The sequence below is a fragment of the Talpa europaea genome (assembly GCF_964194135.1).
Source record: "Talpa europaea genome assembly, chromosome: 7".
NCBI classification, from domain to species: domain Eukaryota; kingdom Metazoa; phylum Chordata; class Mammalia; order Eulipotyphla; family Talpidae; genus Talpa; species Talpa europaea.
Genome location: NC_140074.1, coordinates 85,109,802 through 85,123,776, shown reverse-complemented (window position 1 = coordinate 85,123,776; position 13,975 = coordinate 85,109,802). Strand labels below are relative to the sequence as shown.

The 13,975-nt window shown below is 39.1% G+C and overlaps 1 protein-coding gene across 1 annotated transcript; it reads left to right on the top strand.

The window, feature by feature from the left end:
• Positions 1 to 1,340: 1,340 nt before the first annotated feature.
• TMIGD1 (transmembrane and immunoglobulin domain containing 1) lies at positions 1,341 to 12,269 on the top strand (the record flags this gene model as incomplete). Its single annotated transcript, XM_084236638.1, has 5 exons — positions 1,341 to 1,422; positions 3,207 to 3,485; positions 7,215 to 7,493; positions 10,891 to 10,994; positions 12,225 to 12,269. The coding sequence occupies 5 exons, from the start codon at positions 1,341 to 1,343 to the stop codon at positions 12,267 to 12,269; spliced, it is 789 nt and encodes a 262-aa protein (XP_084092764.1).
• Positions 12,270 to 13,975: the final 1,706 nt, after the last annotated feature.

The following is a 13,975-nucleotide window of genomic DNA, read 5'->3' as shown; positions in this document are numbered from 1 at the left end:
CCAAAACTCCAGGTTTGCCATGGTCTGTGAGTGGCGAGGGACTGGAAAGGATTAACAATAGATTCTTAAAGAAAGAGAATTTTAATCTAGTCTGTAGGGTGATTAAGAGCATGGTCTTGCAAATTCTTGGGTTTGAACACTGGCCCTGATATTTGCTGTCTTTGGGATCTTGGGCAAATTATGCAGTCTCTAAACAACCTCAAGTGGGTTATTAGGGGATTGACTGAGATTGAAATAATGTGTATAAAGTGTTTACTACAGTACCTGTTGCAGTGAAAACATTTTGTATGTGTTTCTGCTATATTCATACTGGTACTCTTTTTTAAAAGATTTATTTATTTTTGTACAACAGCTGGGGTACAGGCCAGAGGTGTGGGGGAAGGGGGTTGGTGAGAGAATTCACCAGAGACAAAGCAGGGAGCAGAACAGGCAGACGACCAAAATACACTGCTGAGGGGAGCAGCGGGCGCAACAGGAGAGGTCTGCCTTGCCATGTGGGAATCTCCCTGGCCGGCTGGGAATCGAACCTGTGCTGCAGAGGCTGCGGACAGCCTCACAGCACTGCGCTCAACCCACTGCACCACCAGGGAGGCCTCACACTGGTACTCTTAAAAGGAAGTAATAAATATATGTCTTTCCTAGATGGAAGTAGAGAATACTGAGGGGAAGGATGGCAGCAGCAAAATCACAGAGCAAGTGAGAAAAGAAGCCTTTGTTATTTATTATTTTTAGTATACATTAGGTCAAGGAGAAAAGTATTATGAGGGGAGATGGTGCAGGGAAAACAGAGACTAACAAGGTTTAAGACTAGAGGCCATATTCTGATTTTTTTCTTAAGGTACAAACTATTCAAATCTATGAGGTTTTGGAATAGTCTTAAGAACCCTCTATTGGCAGATAGCAACTTACAAAAAGGACCCAAGAGAGGCTTTCAAAACAAGAATGATTTTGTTAAGTAGGGATGGCCTGAGAATAAAGCAAATTTCATTTCTCTTTTTGTTAAATGGCATTTTACCCATTTCTCTAGAGAAGACTGGCTTTATTTTCCCCAGGGCTGCCTAGTAGCTGCCCTATAGCTTATAGCCTATTTCCTGTGGTTTGCTTTTTGTTGCCTTAAAAAGAATTCCTTAATACTAAAAGTACTTTGAACTTAGGAGTTGGAACAGGATTGTTTAATTAAAAACCAGAAGTAGAACCGTTATAGCTGGGATGACTCAACGGGGACTTCATTTTAAATGTATAATAGACAAGAGGAATGTTCGTCAGCTCAGCGTAGTCCAAAGTACAGAACCAACCGCACTCTTTTTCCCCCAAGCAGAGCTGACTCAAAGTCATTAAAGATGGCATGGAAGAGCAGTGGCCTAAATGGAAAGTGCATATTTCTCCTCATAGTGATTTTGTTTCTGCCACGTGAGATGACAAGTAAGTTAAAGTTCTATTCGGCCTCTTTTAAATAAAGAAAAATTTTCAGGTTAGAACATGATTGGTGAACATTGGATACAAATTATAATGACAACACAGTTGGTATGGCTCAGGTCACAGATATAATAAAAAATTAAAATGAAAAATTTTTTTTATAGTCTGACATTATATGCCAGGGTGAAGTATTCTATTCTCTCCAGAGCTACAGTCAGAATATTCCTACATTTCAATGCATTTAATGACTAACGTCACCCAAAATAATCTTCTGTTAACTGATGATTTGAACATAGTATTTACACAAAAATCTTTTTCTCATTTGCTCCCCACTCCGATCTGCAAGTAACTTTTCTACCAACATCATCCTCCCTGCGCCCCCCCTCATTTAAAAAGTAACACACAGCCATTGTAAAAGAAATTAATACGTAGAAGAAAAGAAAAATCCCCCCAAATCCAATTATCCAAAGATAACTACTGAAAGTTTTAGAAGCAACAATCTCATTATCTTCACCAGTAGTTTATGCTTTTTAAATTCAAAGTTAATGTTTACAGAATATATTAACAAATGTTGTGTAGGAGGCAGGATTGTGACAGCTGCAGTCTTTTTTTAGTTTTGTTACTTGTTTCTGAACCAGGAAAGTAAAAATGGAAGTTCAGATACATTACTATACAATGAATGGATTTCTAAAAATCAGAGATGAAAATAAACTATCTACCCTAATAATCTTGTCCTATAACTTTTCTTCTCCATGAACCACAGCTTTTTAAACATCTTCTTATTTACTATACTGCCAAAACAATATTAAAACATCAGAAATGCTACATCAAATTTGTCCATAATCCTATAGCTAATCAGAAATGGTTTTTTTTAAAGATTTATTTACTTATTTTATTTATTTATACAAGCACTGGGTACAGTCAGAGGCGCGGGAGGGTGAGAGAATTCACCAGAGGCAGAGCAGGGAGCAGAGCAGGCAGAAGGACCGAAGCACACTGCTGAAGGGAGCAGCGGGCGGCAGGAGAGGTCTGCGCGCCATGTGGGACCCTCCTCCGGTGGCCGGGGAGCAGCCGGGGATGGAACCGGCGCTGCAGAGGCTGCGGGCAGCTTCGCAACCCAGCGCTCAACCGCTGCGCCACCGGGGAGGCCCAGAAATGTTTTCAAATCAGCTTTTGCCTGGATGTATGTTCAAAGTTGATATAGTAATTATTAGAGATAAAATTTATTTTCTACCTGTTCATCTAGTGTTATGCCTTAAATATGTTTCCATTTTTCTAGTCCTTTTCCTTTGTATTTCTTACTCCCATCCCCTTACTTTGCTACTTCCAATCCCTAGAAGTAAACAATATAAGTAGGTAACTTACTTTTCTATTTTTCCTCTATTTTAATCAATCCTATTCAATAGATAAATATTTTTCCTAAGATTTTTCCTTATAAGAAGGTGTGTGTGTGTGTAAATGGGGGTGATTCTATACATACTCGTTTCTAACCCTGTGCTTTTCAAACTTCTTTGCATATCAGAATTGCCTGGGAGCTTTTAAAATTCCTCCCCACCCACCCACCTTCCCAATGCTCAGATTGCACTCGTATCAATTAATCAGAAGCTCTGGGGTTGGGAGCCAGGTAGATCCTCAGATGGTTCCATTGTGTGTGGCAAAATTTGGTGACCATCATTTTAACTTTTTCCTTTTTCAGTTAATAATAAATTATGGATCTTTTTCTTTGTGAAATGTAGGTTGGGAATTTAGGTTGTTTACTCTATGTTAATAGTTTCTTTCTGTACTCCTAGGTTCTGTTTTAACTGTGAATGACAAAACTGAGAACTACATTCTGGATACTCGGCCTGGTTTCCAAGAATCTCTGAAATGTGCTGTTCAAAACCACATCAGAGAGGAAGAACTTCTCTGGTACCGAGAAGAGGGAACAGTGGATTTGAAATCTGAGAACAAAAAAAACTCAAGTTCTGTTTGTGTGTCCCCCGTTAGTGAAAATGACAATGGAATCACCTTTACCTGCAAGCTGCGAAGGAATCAGTCAGTGTCCATCTCAGTGGTGCTGAATGTCACTTGTGAGTAGGGGAAAGACACTGCTAGTCTGTGTTGCCTGCTGTACTACATTAGGTGGTAGATGAAATGAGTATGTGCTATTTAACATTTACTTGATACTGTCAAAATGTCATATTTATTTATTTATTTATTTATTTATTTATTTATTTATTTTTAAAGATTTAATTTTTTTTATTTATACAAGAACCTGGGTACAGGCCAGATGCGCGGGAGGGTGAGAGGATTCACCAAAGATAGAGCGGGGAACAGAACAGGTAGACTGACAAAATACACTGCTGAGGGGAGCAGCGGGCGAGACAGAAAAGGTCTGCTCGCCATGTGGGTTGCTCCGAGGCCTGCGAGGATCCAACCAGCACTGCAGAGGCTGCGGACAGCTTCAAAGACCTGCGCTCAACTGCCTGCGCCACCAGGGAGGCCCCAAATTGTCATATTTATGCCCCCACAACAAAAAATGAGGGTACCAAGTTCTCCATGCTTTCATGTGCACTGGTGGGTCTCAAACTCTTTCTGGCTTTTTGGCTTTTGTGTTATACTCAGAAAAACGTTCATTGGGAATCCTTTTTTCCCCATAGGGAATCTTTTAATATCACCTTAAGACCCCCAAAATGTGAACCTCTTCAATAATCAGGTTCCAGGTATTGATAACCCATTGGTGAAACTCTGTGGGTTTAGAGGTCCTTCAGATGATCCTATGTAGGTAGATAGGCATGTAAATGGTTTAGGTAGAGAGTTGGTTCTACATGAAGGAAGTTCTTATGGTGTGGTGAGAGGTGATGTGCAACATGATGATGATTGGTGTTATTTGGTGGAATCAGCTCTGGACTTAGAACCCAGTAATAAAAAGTCAAAGCTATTTGGCCTCAATGAGCTAAGCAGACATTTCTGTGAAAAATTAATGCCATTGATCTTGAGATAAAAGGGTGGAGAAAATGCCAAGGAATCCAGCTCTGGAAAATACTGGCATCCTGTAGCTTGAGTTTCCAGAGTGAATCAACTGCATGTTCCTGGAAAAAGGAGCTTTACTTTTTATTTGTTTTTTTTTTCCCTATGAATTGATAAAATGTAATTTTTGGCAAGTTATTTCTTGGCCACTTTGATAGAATACAAGACTATCAGGGGACCTTGGAGGTCTTGTAATTCTTATAAAATAATTGGTGAGGAAACTGATACCCAGACTGAGGGCCTGAATCATCACAAATAGAAATGAGAACAGAACACAAATTGCCAGGTTCCTAATTCAGTGCTCCTCTCTTTGTACCTTCTTAAGGGAGACATGGCAGACAACGTGCTTGGGTAGCTTAAAGACATGATTTTCAGTTTTCAAATCTGAATCCATTTCAAAAGCATCTTAAAAAAAACCTCCTAAACATTATTGTTGCTAGGTGTGCACACACACACACACACACATACACACACAATTGGTCAGTGATTAAAAATGACATCATCAATTGATAAGTCAAAATGAGCTCATAAAATGACAAGAATAACATGTACACCCTTAAGGAAGTATTATTGTTTTAAACAGCAGACCAAGAAATAAACAAAAACTTGCTAATATACTATTCGGAGAAGAATATGCAGAAATCAGCACTTTCATACATTGTTGCTGAAAGTATAAATTGAGACTAATCTTGTCTGCAATATCTATCAAAACTTAAGTCTATGACTCATCATTTCTTCTTCTAGTTGATAACCTTGGACACATGCACATGTGCAGAAAGAGACATACAAGGTAATTATTGTAGCATTGTTTTCAATATTTTTAAATGAAAATAACCTAATATTCAGCTAAAAGAAAAAAAAAAGATTAAAGGGGCACCCATTATACCATAACACCATAAAAGCAATGAACTGGAGCTCTGTGGTTCAGTGTAGATATATCTCAAAAATGAAGATATATCTCAAAAATGAATGAAGCCTTTTATGTAAATGCTTCTCACCCTCCTAAAACAATATATTTTCTATGGGTACATTATATGTATAGAAAACCATTAGTTTTGACAAATCTGCAAAGATATACATCAAATACTGGGGAGTCAGGAAGTGAGCAGCATAGAGTCAAAAAGGACCTTCACTTTATGTGAAAAGTACATTGCATTTTTAAAATGCAATACTCCTACATACTTATATACTTAAACATTAATTTTAAGTAGTTAAATGAAAAAGTAACAACTAAAAGGACCTCTCCCCAAGTGGAACTGATATATTTGGCAATTATGTTCTCTATTCTAGCAGCTTCCTACATATCTGAATACCACATTACGTCTTATTGGATATGGATACAGAATTCAAGCTCACTTCAAAGAGCAACAAAATGTCATTCTTCTGAGAGAGTTATTAATAGCACAGCCTACACCAAGGTCTAATTATTCAGTGTGCAGATTATTCAAGCTCCTTTTTTCCGTCCTTCTCCACTTCTACCTCTTTCCTACTGCCCACTTTTTAAGTATTACTTTTCTGTACTCTGGCCAGAAAATGTAAGAGGCATAAAGAAGAGAGGGCAGGGCAGGTCAGCTTAACCCTCCCTCCTCCTAGATGTTGGAAAGCCCTGGTGGGGATGAGGCTTGAAGTTATTTGGTGAAGATAAATGTGTTAAACTATCTATGAGTTTACATTTACCCTTATCATGGAGGGATTAAGGAGTTGGTTACACAGAGGGATGAGAGGGGCTCAGAAGGTCATACTCACTTTTCATAAATACCAGAGTTGCAATGATTGGAACACCTCTGGAAGGAGGACATTATTTCTAGAGGATCACTGAAAACATGTAAGTATGCACTAGTAAATAGGAGGCCAGACCAGATATGATTACAGAACATACCAAAATAGAGGACATGAGGAGTGCTCAAAAGCACTCTACCACCATGATAATGATAGTAGCTACTAGCACTTTGGTAAAATCTTACATACATTATCTCATTTAATCTTTTTTTTTAAAGATTTATTTATTTTTATTTATACAAGCACTGGATACAGTTAGAAGCGTGGGAGGGTGAGAGAATTCACCAGAGCCAGAGCGGGGAGCAGAGCAGGCAGAAGGACCGAAGTACACTGCTGAGGGGAGCAGCGGGCAGCAGGAGAGGTCTGCGCGCCATGTGGAACCCTCCTCTGGTGGCCGGGGAGCAGCCGGGGATGGAACCGGCGCTGCAGAGGCTGCGGGCAGCTTCGCAACCCAGCGCTCAACCGCTGCGCCACTGGGGAGGCCCTATCTCATTTAATCTTCATAGAAATTCATACACTAGGGATTATCTCATCTTTCTAGATGAGAAAACTGGTACCTTACCAGTTAGTAACTTTCTCAAGGTCTCAGTAAGTGGTATAGACAGAATTAGAGCTAACTTCAATGTGACTTCTTAATATTGTACTGTTCTATCCAATAGTAGGACAAGTTAGTTTATTACATTAACTATGAGAAAGCAAAGCCTTGTCTTATATTCTTGGACAGTGTTAAAAATTGTCTACTTGATATAAATTCACAATATATATGGTTTTTGTATTCTCCATTACATGAAAAGTTCTGTGAGATCTGGAACTAAAAGTATATGATTTACCATTGTATTCCCAATTCCTAGGCCAGTGCGTGGCACACAGCAACACAGTAGTGTGTCAAGTATTCAATACATTTTGTCAAATGAATGAACGGCTCTATACAAATAGGTAGACAGACCTTGAACACCGACAGTGAACTACTGCATATATGCTAATTAAACCTAAATTCTTGAGTCTTGCAGTTTCTCCTATCCTAAGTGGAGATGACACTCAAACAGTTGAAGAAGGTAGAGAAGTGAAGTTGGTCTGCAAGGTGAAATCCAACCCTCCGGCTCAAATGACATGGCACAAAAATGGAAGTATATTGAATTTAGAGAAAAACCATCACCAAATCCAACAGACAAGTGAGTTTTTTCAGCTGTCAATCACCAAGGTTAAGAAGTCTGACAATGGAACCTACACCTGTATTGCCAATTCAGCTCTGGCTAAGGAGACCAAAGACTTTTACCTCATTGTCAAAGGTAACTTCCTTTTAATGTTTAGCACAGTGCAACACTCAAAATAGATGATCAACGAATATTTTTTTTGTGACAACAAAATGGTGATGATAATATGACCAGTAGCTAAGATTTTCATGTTGGAACACCAACAGAATGGCTACTGGGGAGGAAGGGTTGCTGCCCATTGTGATTAATGGCATGTCCAGTAATTTGTCCTGCAGAGCAGGGCATACAGTAGCTGTATGCCCAGGGACTACTTGCTTTAAAAACCAAACCCACAAGTACTCCTGGGATAGAAGCAGTAGAAGAGGCACCAAGCAAGTTTGGGGCTATTCATCTTCCCCAAGACCACAAAACCATAGTTGGCCTCAGGTCATGTCATTCCAACTGTCTCTAAACCACACAGAGAGACTAGGGAATTATATCATCCCTCTAGGTTAAGAAGAAATTATAATTGCTCTTTGTCACATAAAAAAAAAACATACGATTTGTATGGTAAGCAGCACGCTAAGCTTGGCAAACTGGCTTTCAGGTGGGTAGAATCCTGTTTTGGGTGGAACTCTTCCAAACCAACTTGTTTTTCTTATTTCTTCCTGTTTTATTACTTCCCTGGCTGTTGGCTGCCTTCACAGCATAAGCACTCTGCTGCTGGTGCTCGGGCTAAATGCCAAGTTTGCCATCAGCCTCTCCCAGCTTCATGGCTCAGTGAGATAGTTTCTAAATGAGGCCATGCAAAACTGGAAATGACATGATTCTTCTCTTGAGCAAAATATCTTAGTTCACATGCTGGGATTATTTTGCCATAATGAAAAAGTGGGTGGGGAATATCTGGGTTGGTCAGCAATGAGAGAGTAAAACAGGACAAGGGGAGAGATACAGTTGTATTTGCAAAGTCACTTTCAACAGAAACTTGGAATCAAAAGTAAGTCAATGAATTTATTTCAGCTTGTTTATGAAGTGAAAGCTGTCACATATGGCTTCAATTTATTCAGTTTGGTAAAAAGATTCCAACCTATGACTGAATTTTGATTTCTTTTCCTAATGGTCCCACTTTTGCTTCCTTTTCATTTTGATATGTCTCCTTGGCATTGCAAGTGGAGGGGTTCCCAGTAAGATGAAGGCCCTTTGGTATGTCCTAGGGCTTACAAGAAAACAGAATTTCTCCAGAGGGTATGCAACCCATGCTTGATGAGAATAAGTTTTAGGAACAACCAAAAGAGAGCAAAAATAAAGAATGATTAATCCACTTACTCCCTGATATAAACCTGAGCAGGAACAGCAAATGATGGGGAAGAAAACAATTAAAAGATATTTGATTAATCATGAAAAGATAAATGCAGTTTCATATCTTGAGGCATATGGGGCTTAAGCAGTGAAATTAGAGTTCTCTAAACTCATCTCTTCCCTACACTCCACCTTCCACCCCCCTCCATACTATTTCATGACTCTATATCCATTATAATATCATTTCAACCTGTAGTTTGTCTTTTTTTTTAAAGATTTATTTATTTATACAAAAACTGGGGTACAGGCCAGATGCACGGGAGGTTAAGAGGATTCACCAGAGACAGAGCGGGGAACAGAACAGGCAGACTGACGAAATACACTGGTGAGGGGAGCAGCGGGCGCTATAGGAGAGGTCTGCTTCGCCATGTGGGCATCTCACCAGGCAACTGGGATCGAACCCTCGCTGCAGAGGCTGCAGACAGCTTCACAGTGCGGTGCTCAACTGCCTGCGCCACCAGGGAGGCCCTAGTTTATCTTTTTTTGGTGGGTATCTCCCCTACTATAATATGAGCTCCATGAAAGCAAGAACCTTCCATATCTGTCCTTTCAATTTTTTGCACGGCTAAGCACAGTACCTAACATGCAGTAGCCAGTCAATAGATATTTGTTAACTTTATGTCAATGCAAAACTCGGCTGAAAATTTACAGCACACTCTTTATTTCCTATTAATTCCTAAAATTTTATTTTTTAATTTGACTGGAGCTCCTTCTGCTCCTAGGCTGAACTCCAGGTCTTAGACAGGGTTATTCAAGTACTCTTGACCTTAAGCACTCTTAATTTTGAAAGCCTCATCCTATATCACATGAAACATTAAAACAAAGCACATTATACCTTTTTGCTATAAAATTTTTGAAAGTATTGTCATAACTTGTATATATTTTGAATTATGTTATAAGGTAGTCATTTGGTTTTTAAGATTTAAATATTATATATGGCACATAAACAGCTGGGTTATGGCTAACATGAAACTAACACTTTATAGATATTTATATATTTATTAATTTTGACACTTAATTTTCATATTTTGGAGCCAATCCTTTTTTGTGTTTCAAATATTTTCATAGGCTCTTAGAAAGTCTGCAAATTTTCACTGTGCCTGTAGTGCCTGATGAACAAAATTGCTCTGAAGTTACCTGGTATTCAGAAAACAAGGGATGGGGCTTTCAATTCCCAGTTGTCATAGTTGCTGTTGTGTGCACTTCCATTTAACAGGCATGACAACTCTTTGCCAAGGTTGGGAAGGGTGGTGCTTCATCTACTTCCCTAGGTTTACCATGCAGCCACCTTCTATAATGTCTTGTCACTTGCTTGGTGACAGTATTGTCCCAGTACAGGCATAAAGATCCCAGCAGCTCTAGGGCTCACAGATGTGTCTCCCCTTAGTCAGTTCTTGCTCTTAAAACCCCCTTCCTTCTTTCCCCTCTTGAGAGACCTCCCAATATCATTTGGGTTTTTCAAAAGGTAGGAAAAACGATTAGTTGCAGCCTACTTCTGCTTCTTCAGGTAAAATATTATGAGTTAAGACAGCACAAAGGGATCCTATGATTTTCTTTAGGAAAGTTATTCATATTACAATCAATTTCCTTCCACAAAAGAATAGTTTTAAACATTCATACCTGTCTCTCCTATCTACTGGTTCTGTGACTTTGGATTAGTCAGCTAGCCTCTCAAAACCTCAATTCCCTGCCTGTAAGATGGGTATAATACTTACCTGGGGCTTCCCTGGTGGTGCAAGGGGTTAAGTCTCAGCACTCTGAAGCTATTGGCAGCCACTGCAGCAAGAGTTTGATCCCTGGCCAGGAAGCTGACCCACATGGTGCAGCAGACCTCTCCTGACTTGCCCGCTGCTCCCCTCAGCAGTGTATTTCAGTCAATCTGTAGGTTCTGCTCCCACTATGTCTCTGGTGAATCCTCTCATCCCCCCACACCTCTGGCCTACACCCCAGCTCTTGTATGCGTAAATAAATCTTTTTAAAAAATAATATTTACCTGTGGAGACTGTTGGGAGGATATGATTAAGAAGATGATGTATGTAAATTGCAAGACACCATGGCTGGGACATATTAGAAGCACATAAATTAGAAGCATATAAATATTAGTTCTCATTCCCTGTGTTCATATTTCCAACAGATAGAGTTGTGACTCTACCAGTGGAACCTGTTATTGCTGCATGTGTTGTGGTCTTTCTGACACTGTGCTTTGGAGTCATTGCTAGAAGAAACAAGATAATGAAGGTACCTAACTATTCTAAGACATTTAGGTTAAAAGTGTTCTAAATAAAGGCAGAGAATTAGCTATAAATGACTAGAGTTAGGAATCATTCTTGGACAAAGTTGAAGCTGGCCTCTTTACCATGAGATCTAAAATAGAAGTTGTCCAGGAGAATAAAAATTATACATACATTATGAGTATAACTTTACAAACAACAGAAGAACATGTGAACAAGACCTGAATGAAAACATTTATAGTGTTAGAGGCTTGGGGACTGATTTTTTCTTCCTTTTAAATTTCTCTTTATTGTTGCTATAGTGTCTTTTGGTATAATAAATCAATACAGGGAAGATCATAGGCTTTGGATTCAGAGATCAGCATGAAAAAGATGGCATTTCCTGCTCACCTCATGAGCATAGTCACATGTCTCAGTTGCAGCATAGTCACATGTCTCAGTTGAATTGTTGAATGGTTAACCTTTTTGGTTAGCATGATGCACAGAGTGTATGAAGGCATAGATTAATGCCAATCCACTTGTCAATCCACTGCCAAAAGGAGGTAAATATGGCAGAGTATGGCCTAAGCTGAGTTCATTATCCAGGCAAGAGGCATTCTCCTTGAAATACATGGTAACTGGATAGTATTCAGGGCAACAATATCTACCAAGAGGAAACACCCACCTTTTGCTCCCTCTTTTAAGTCAAAGTAAATGTCTCAAAACAAACAAACAAACAAGGGCCTCCCCTGGTGGCACAGCGGTTGAGCACTGAGCTGTGAAGTTGCCTGCAGCCTTTGCAGCACTGGTTTGATCCTCAGCCACCGGCTAGGGTCCCACATGGTGCGATAGACCTCTCCTGCAGCGCCCACGGCTCCCCTCAGCAGTGTACTTCATCAGTCTGCCTGTTCTGTTCCCCGCTCTGGCTCTGGTGAATTCTCTCACCCTCCCGCGCTTCTGACAGTACCCAGTGCTTGTATGAATAAATAAAATAAATCTTTCAAACAAACAAACAAACAAACAAACAAACAAAAGTATTCAACTAACTAAGAATCCTGGAAGCATTTTGATTTACAAATTATATTTTCTCCAAATTCAATAAACATTATTAATGTGGCCAGAAAAATAAGACCTTGGCCAGTACAGAGGAGGATATATTTCTACAGCTCCTGTCTTGAGCCACTTTGATAAAACATAAACGTTTATTCATGGGCCTTAGAAAAGCAGGCAAACTCATTGCCCTTGTGTTTGTTTTCAGCTCTGCAGAAGGAATGAAGTTCCTCAGAGAGACACAGCTCTGTAAGTATTCTGGACTGAGACCAACAATTTTCCATAAGGAGATGAGTATTAGTGGTATATACATCATAAAGACCATCAGGGCAAATTCCTCCAGAGATAGGAGGTGCTAGAAGGTGAAAGGGTTCAGAGAGGAATGGAGGGTGGAGAAGAACCTGTTCTAACAGGTGAGGCTAGGTTGGAAGTTGCTCAGAACTGAGAATACCTTTGGTCTTATGCCACTCTCTTTCAGCAATTATGTGCAACTGCATTTTATTGCCACACAATGTAAATGAATGAGCAGGCCTACCCTGGGGGAAGCCACTTTTGCATTCTCTTTCACAATGTTTGGAGTCATATTTTTCATTCTAAAGACTGCCTTCTCTTGGAGTTTCCTATAGTCTATTGACACCAGCATACATGAGGTGAATGGTGTGTGAAAAGAACAAAAGCATTCTTTCCAAGAGCATGAATTTTGTTTTGAATTTATTTTCTTATTGCTATGATCCTGATTATAATTGATTTCTTGGTCCATTTCAGATGAGAAAGCTGAGATGCCATCTAATACAGCAAGAGTTTTGCATCAGGACCTCCTTGATTTATGTAGTCCCATCTGTATTTATTGCTATTATAAAATTCACTCCTGTCAAATTATCAAATTTTATAAAGAAATATTTCACTAAGCACTTAACAGTAGTTGTTATGACCAATTTAATATACTAAGACATTTTTGAAGAGAAAGTTAAGAACAAAAAGTAAGATTTTATTAAGTCTTCTCTTTCAATGGTATGTTAATTAATTGAGATTTGTTCTGAAAAGATTGGTAACCATTTACCATTTAGTGTATGTTTTGCTAGGTAAGAGATTAACAGATATTTCGGTTTCACAAATCAGTGCTATATGCCCCCAAAATGGGGGGAGGGGCACAACATAGAATGATGAATTTTTTTAAGTTGCTAAGGAAGCACCTACAGTGTTGTTTCATATAAGAAATAATTTAGGACTAAAAAAGGAAGGAAAGAGTATCAAAATGGAATGGAATAAATGTAGTGTTAAATGGAATAAATGTAGTTTTATTTAAAATTCAGCATATGTCCTTATTTTTCTCATCTCATCAGGGTTGACAAGGTACAACATTTGTGAGCATTAGAGTAGAGCAGGGTACATGGGTTGGCCAGCATGTCTGCTTACAAGTACCCATGGTCTCTTTTTGCATAGTCACTTGCATACAAGTATCTATATTAATTATTAGTTGGCTTGTATTCTTACTCATATAACTCTGTGTTAAATTGTAGCTCTCATATTTTATCATTGACCTTTCACATATCCATTCTTTCTTCATTTTTCCCCTTTAAGAGTATCTACTTCACTTTCCCACCTTTGTGGGGTACAGAACCACTTTTGGTTTCTCTACTGTGCTCCCTCTCTGTTTTAGAAAAAAAAATTTTTTTTTTTGGCCCAATATTGTAGTAGCTAAATGTCCTACCACAAGAGAGAGAGACCAGCTATCAGATAGGTGATAAAAAACTCCTTATTAACTTAGAAGTAAAAAAGAAAAAATGGACAGAATGTATGAAATTTCAACAGACTTTTTTTTAACAGGAAGAGACACATCCTCCTGTTAGGCTTTTCTTTGCTTCCTTGGAAACCTCAGCATGGAATTGGGGGTGGGTGGGAGGGAGAAAGAGAGAAAACCAGTAAGAATTGTGACAGGTTTCTGTTTTCTTAGAGGCC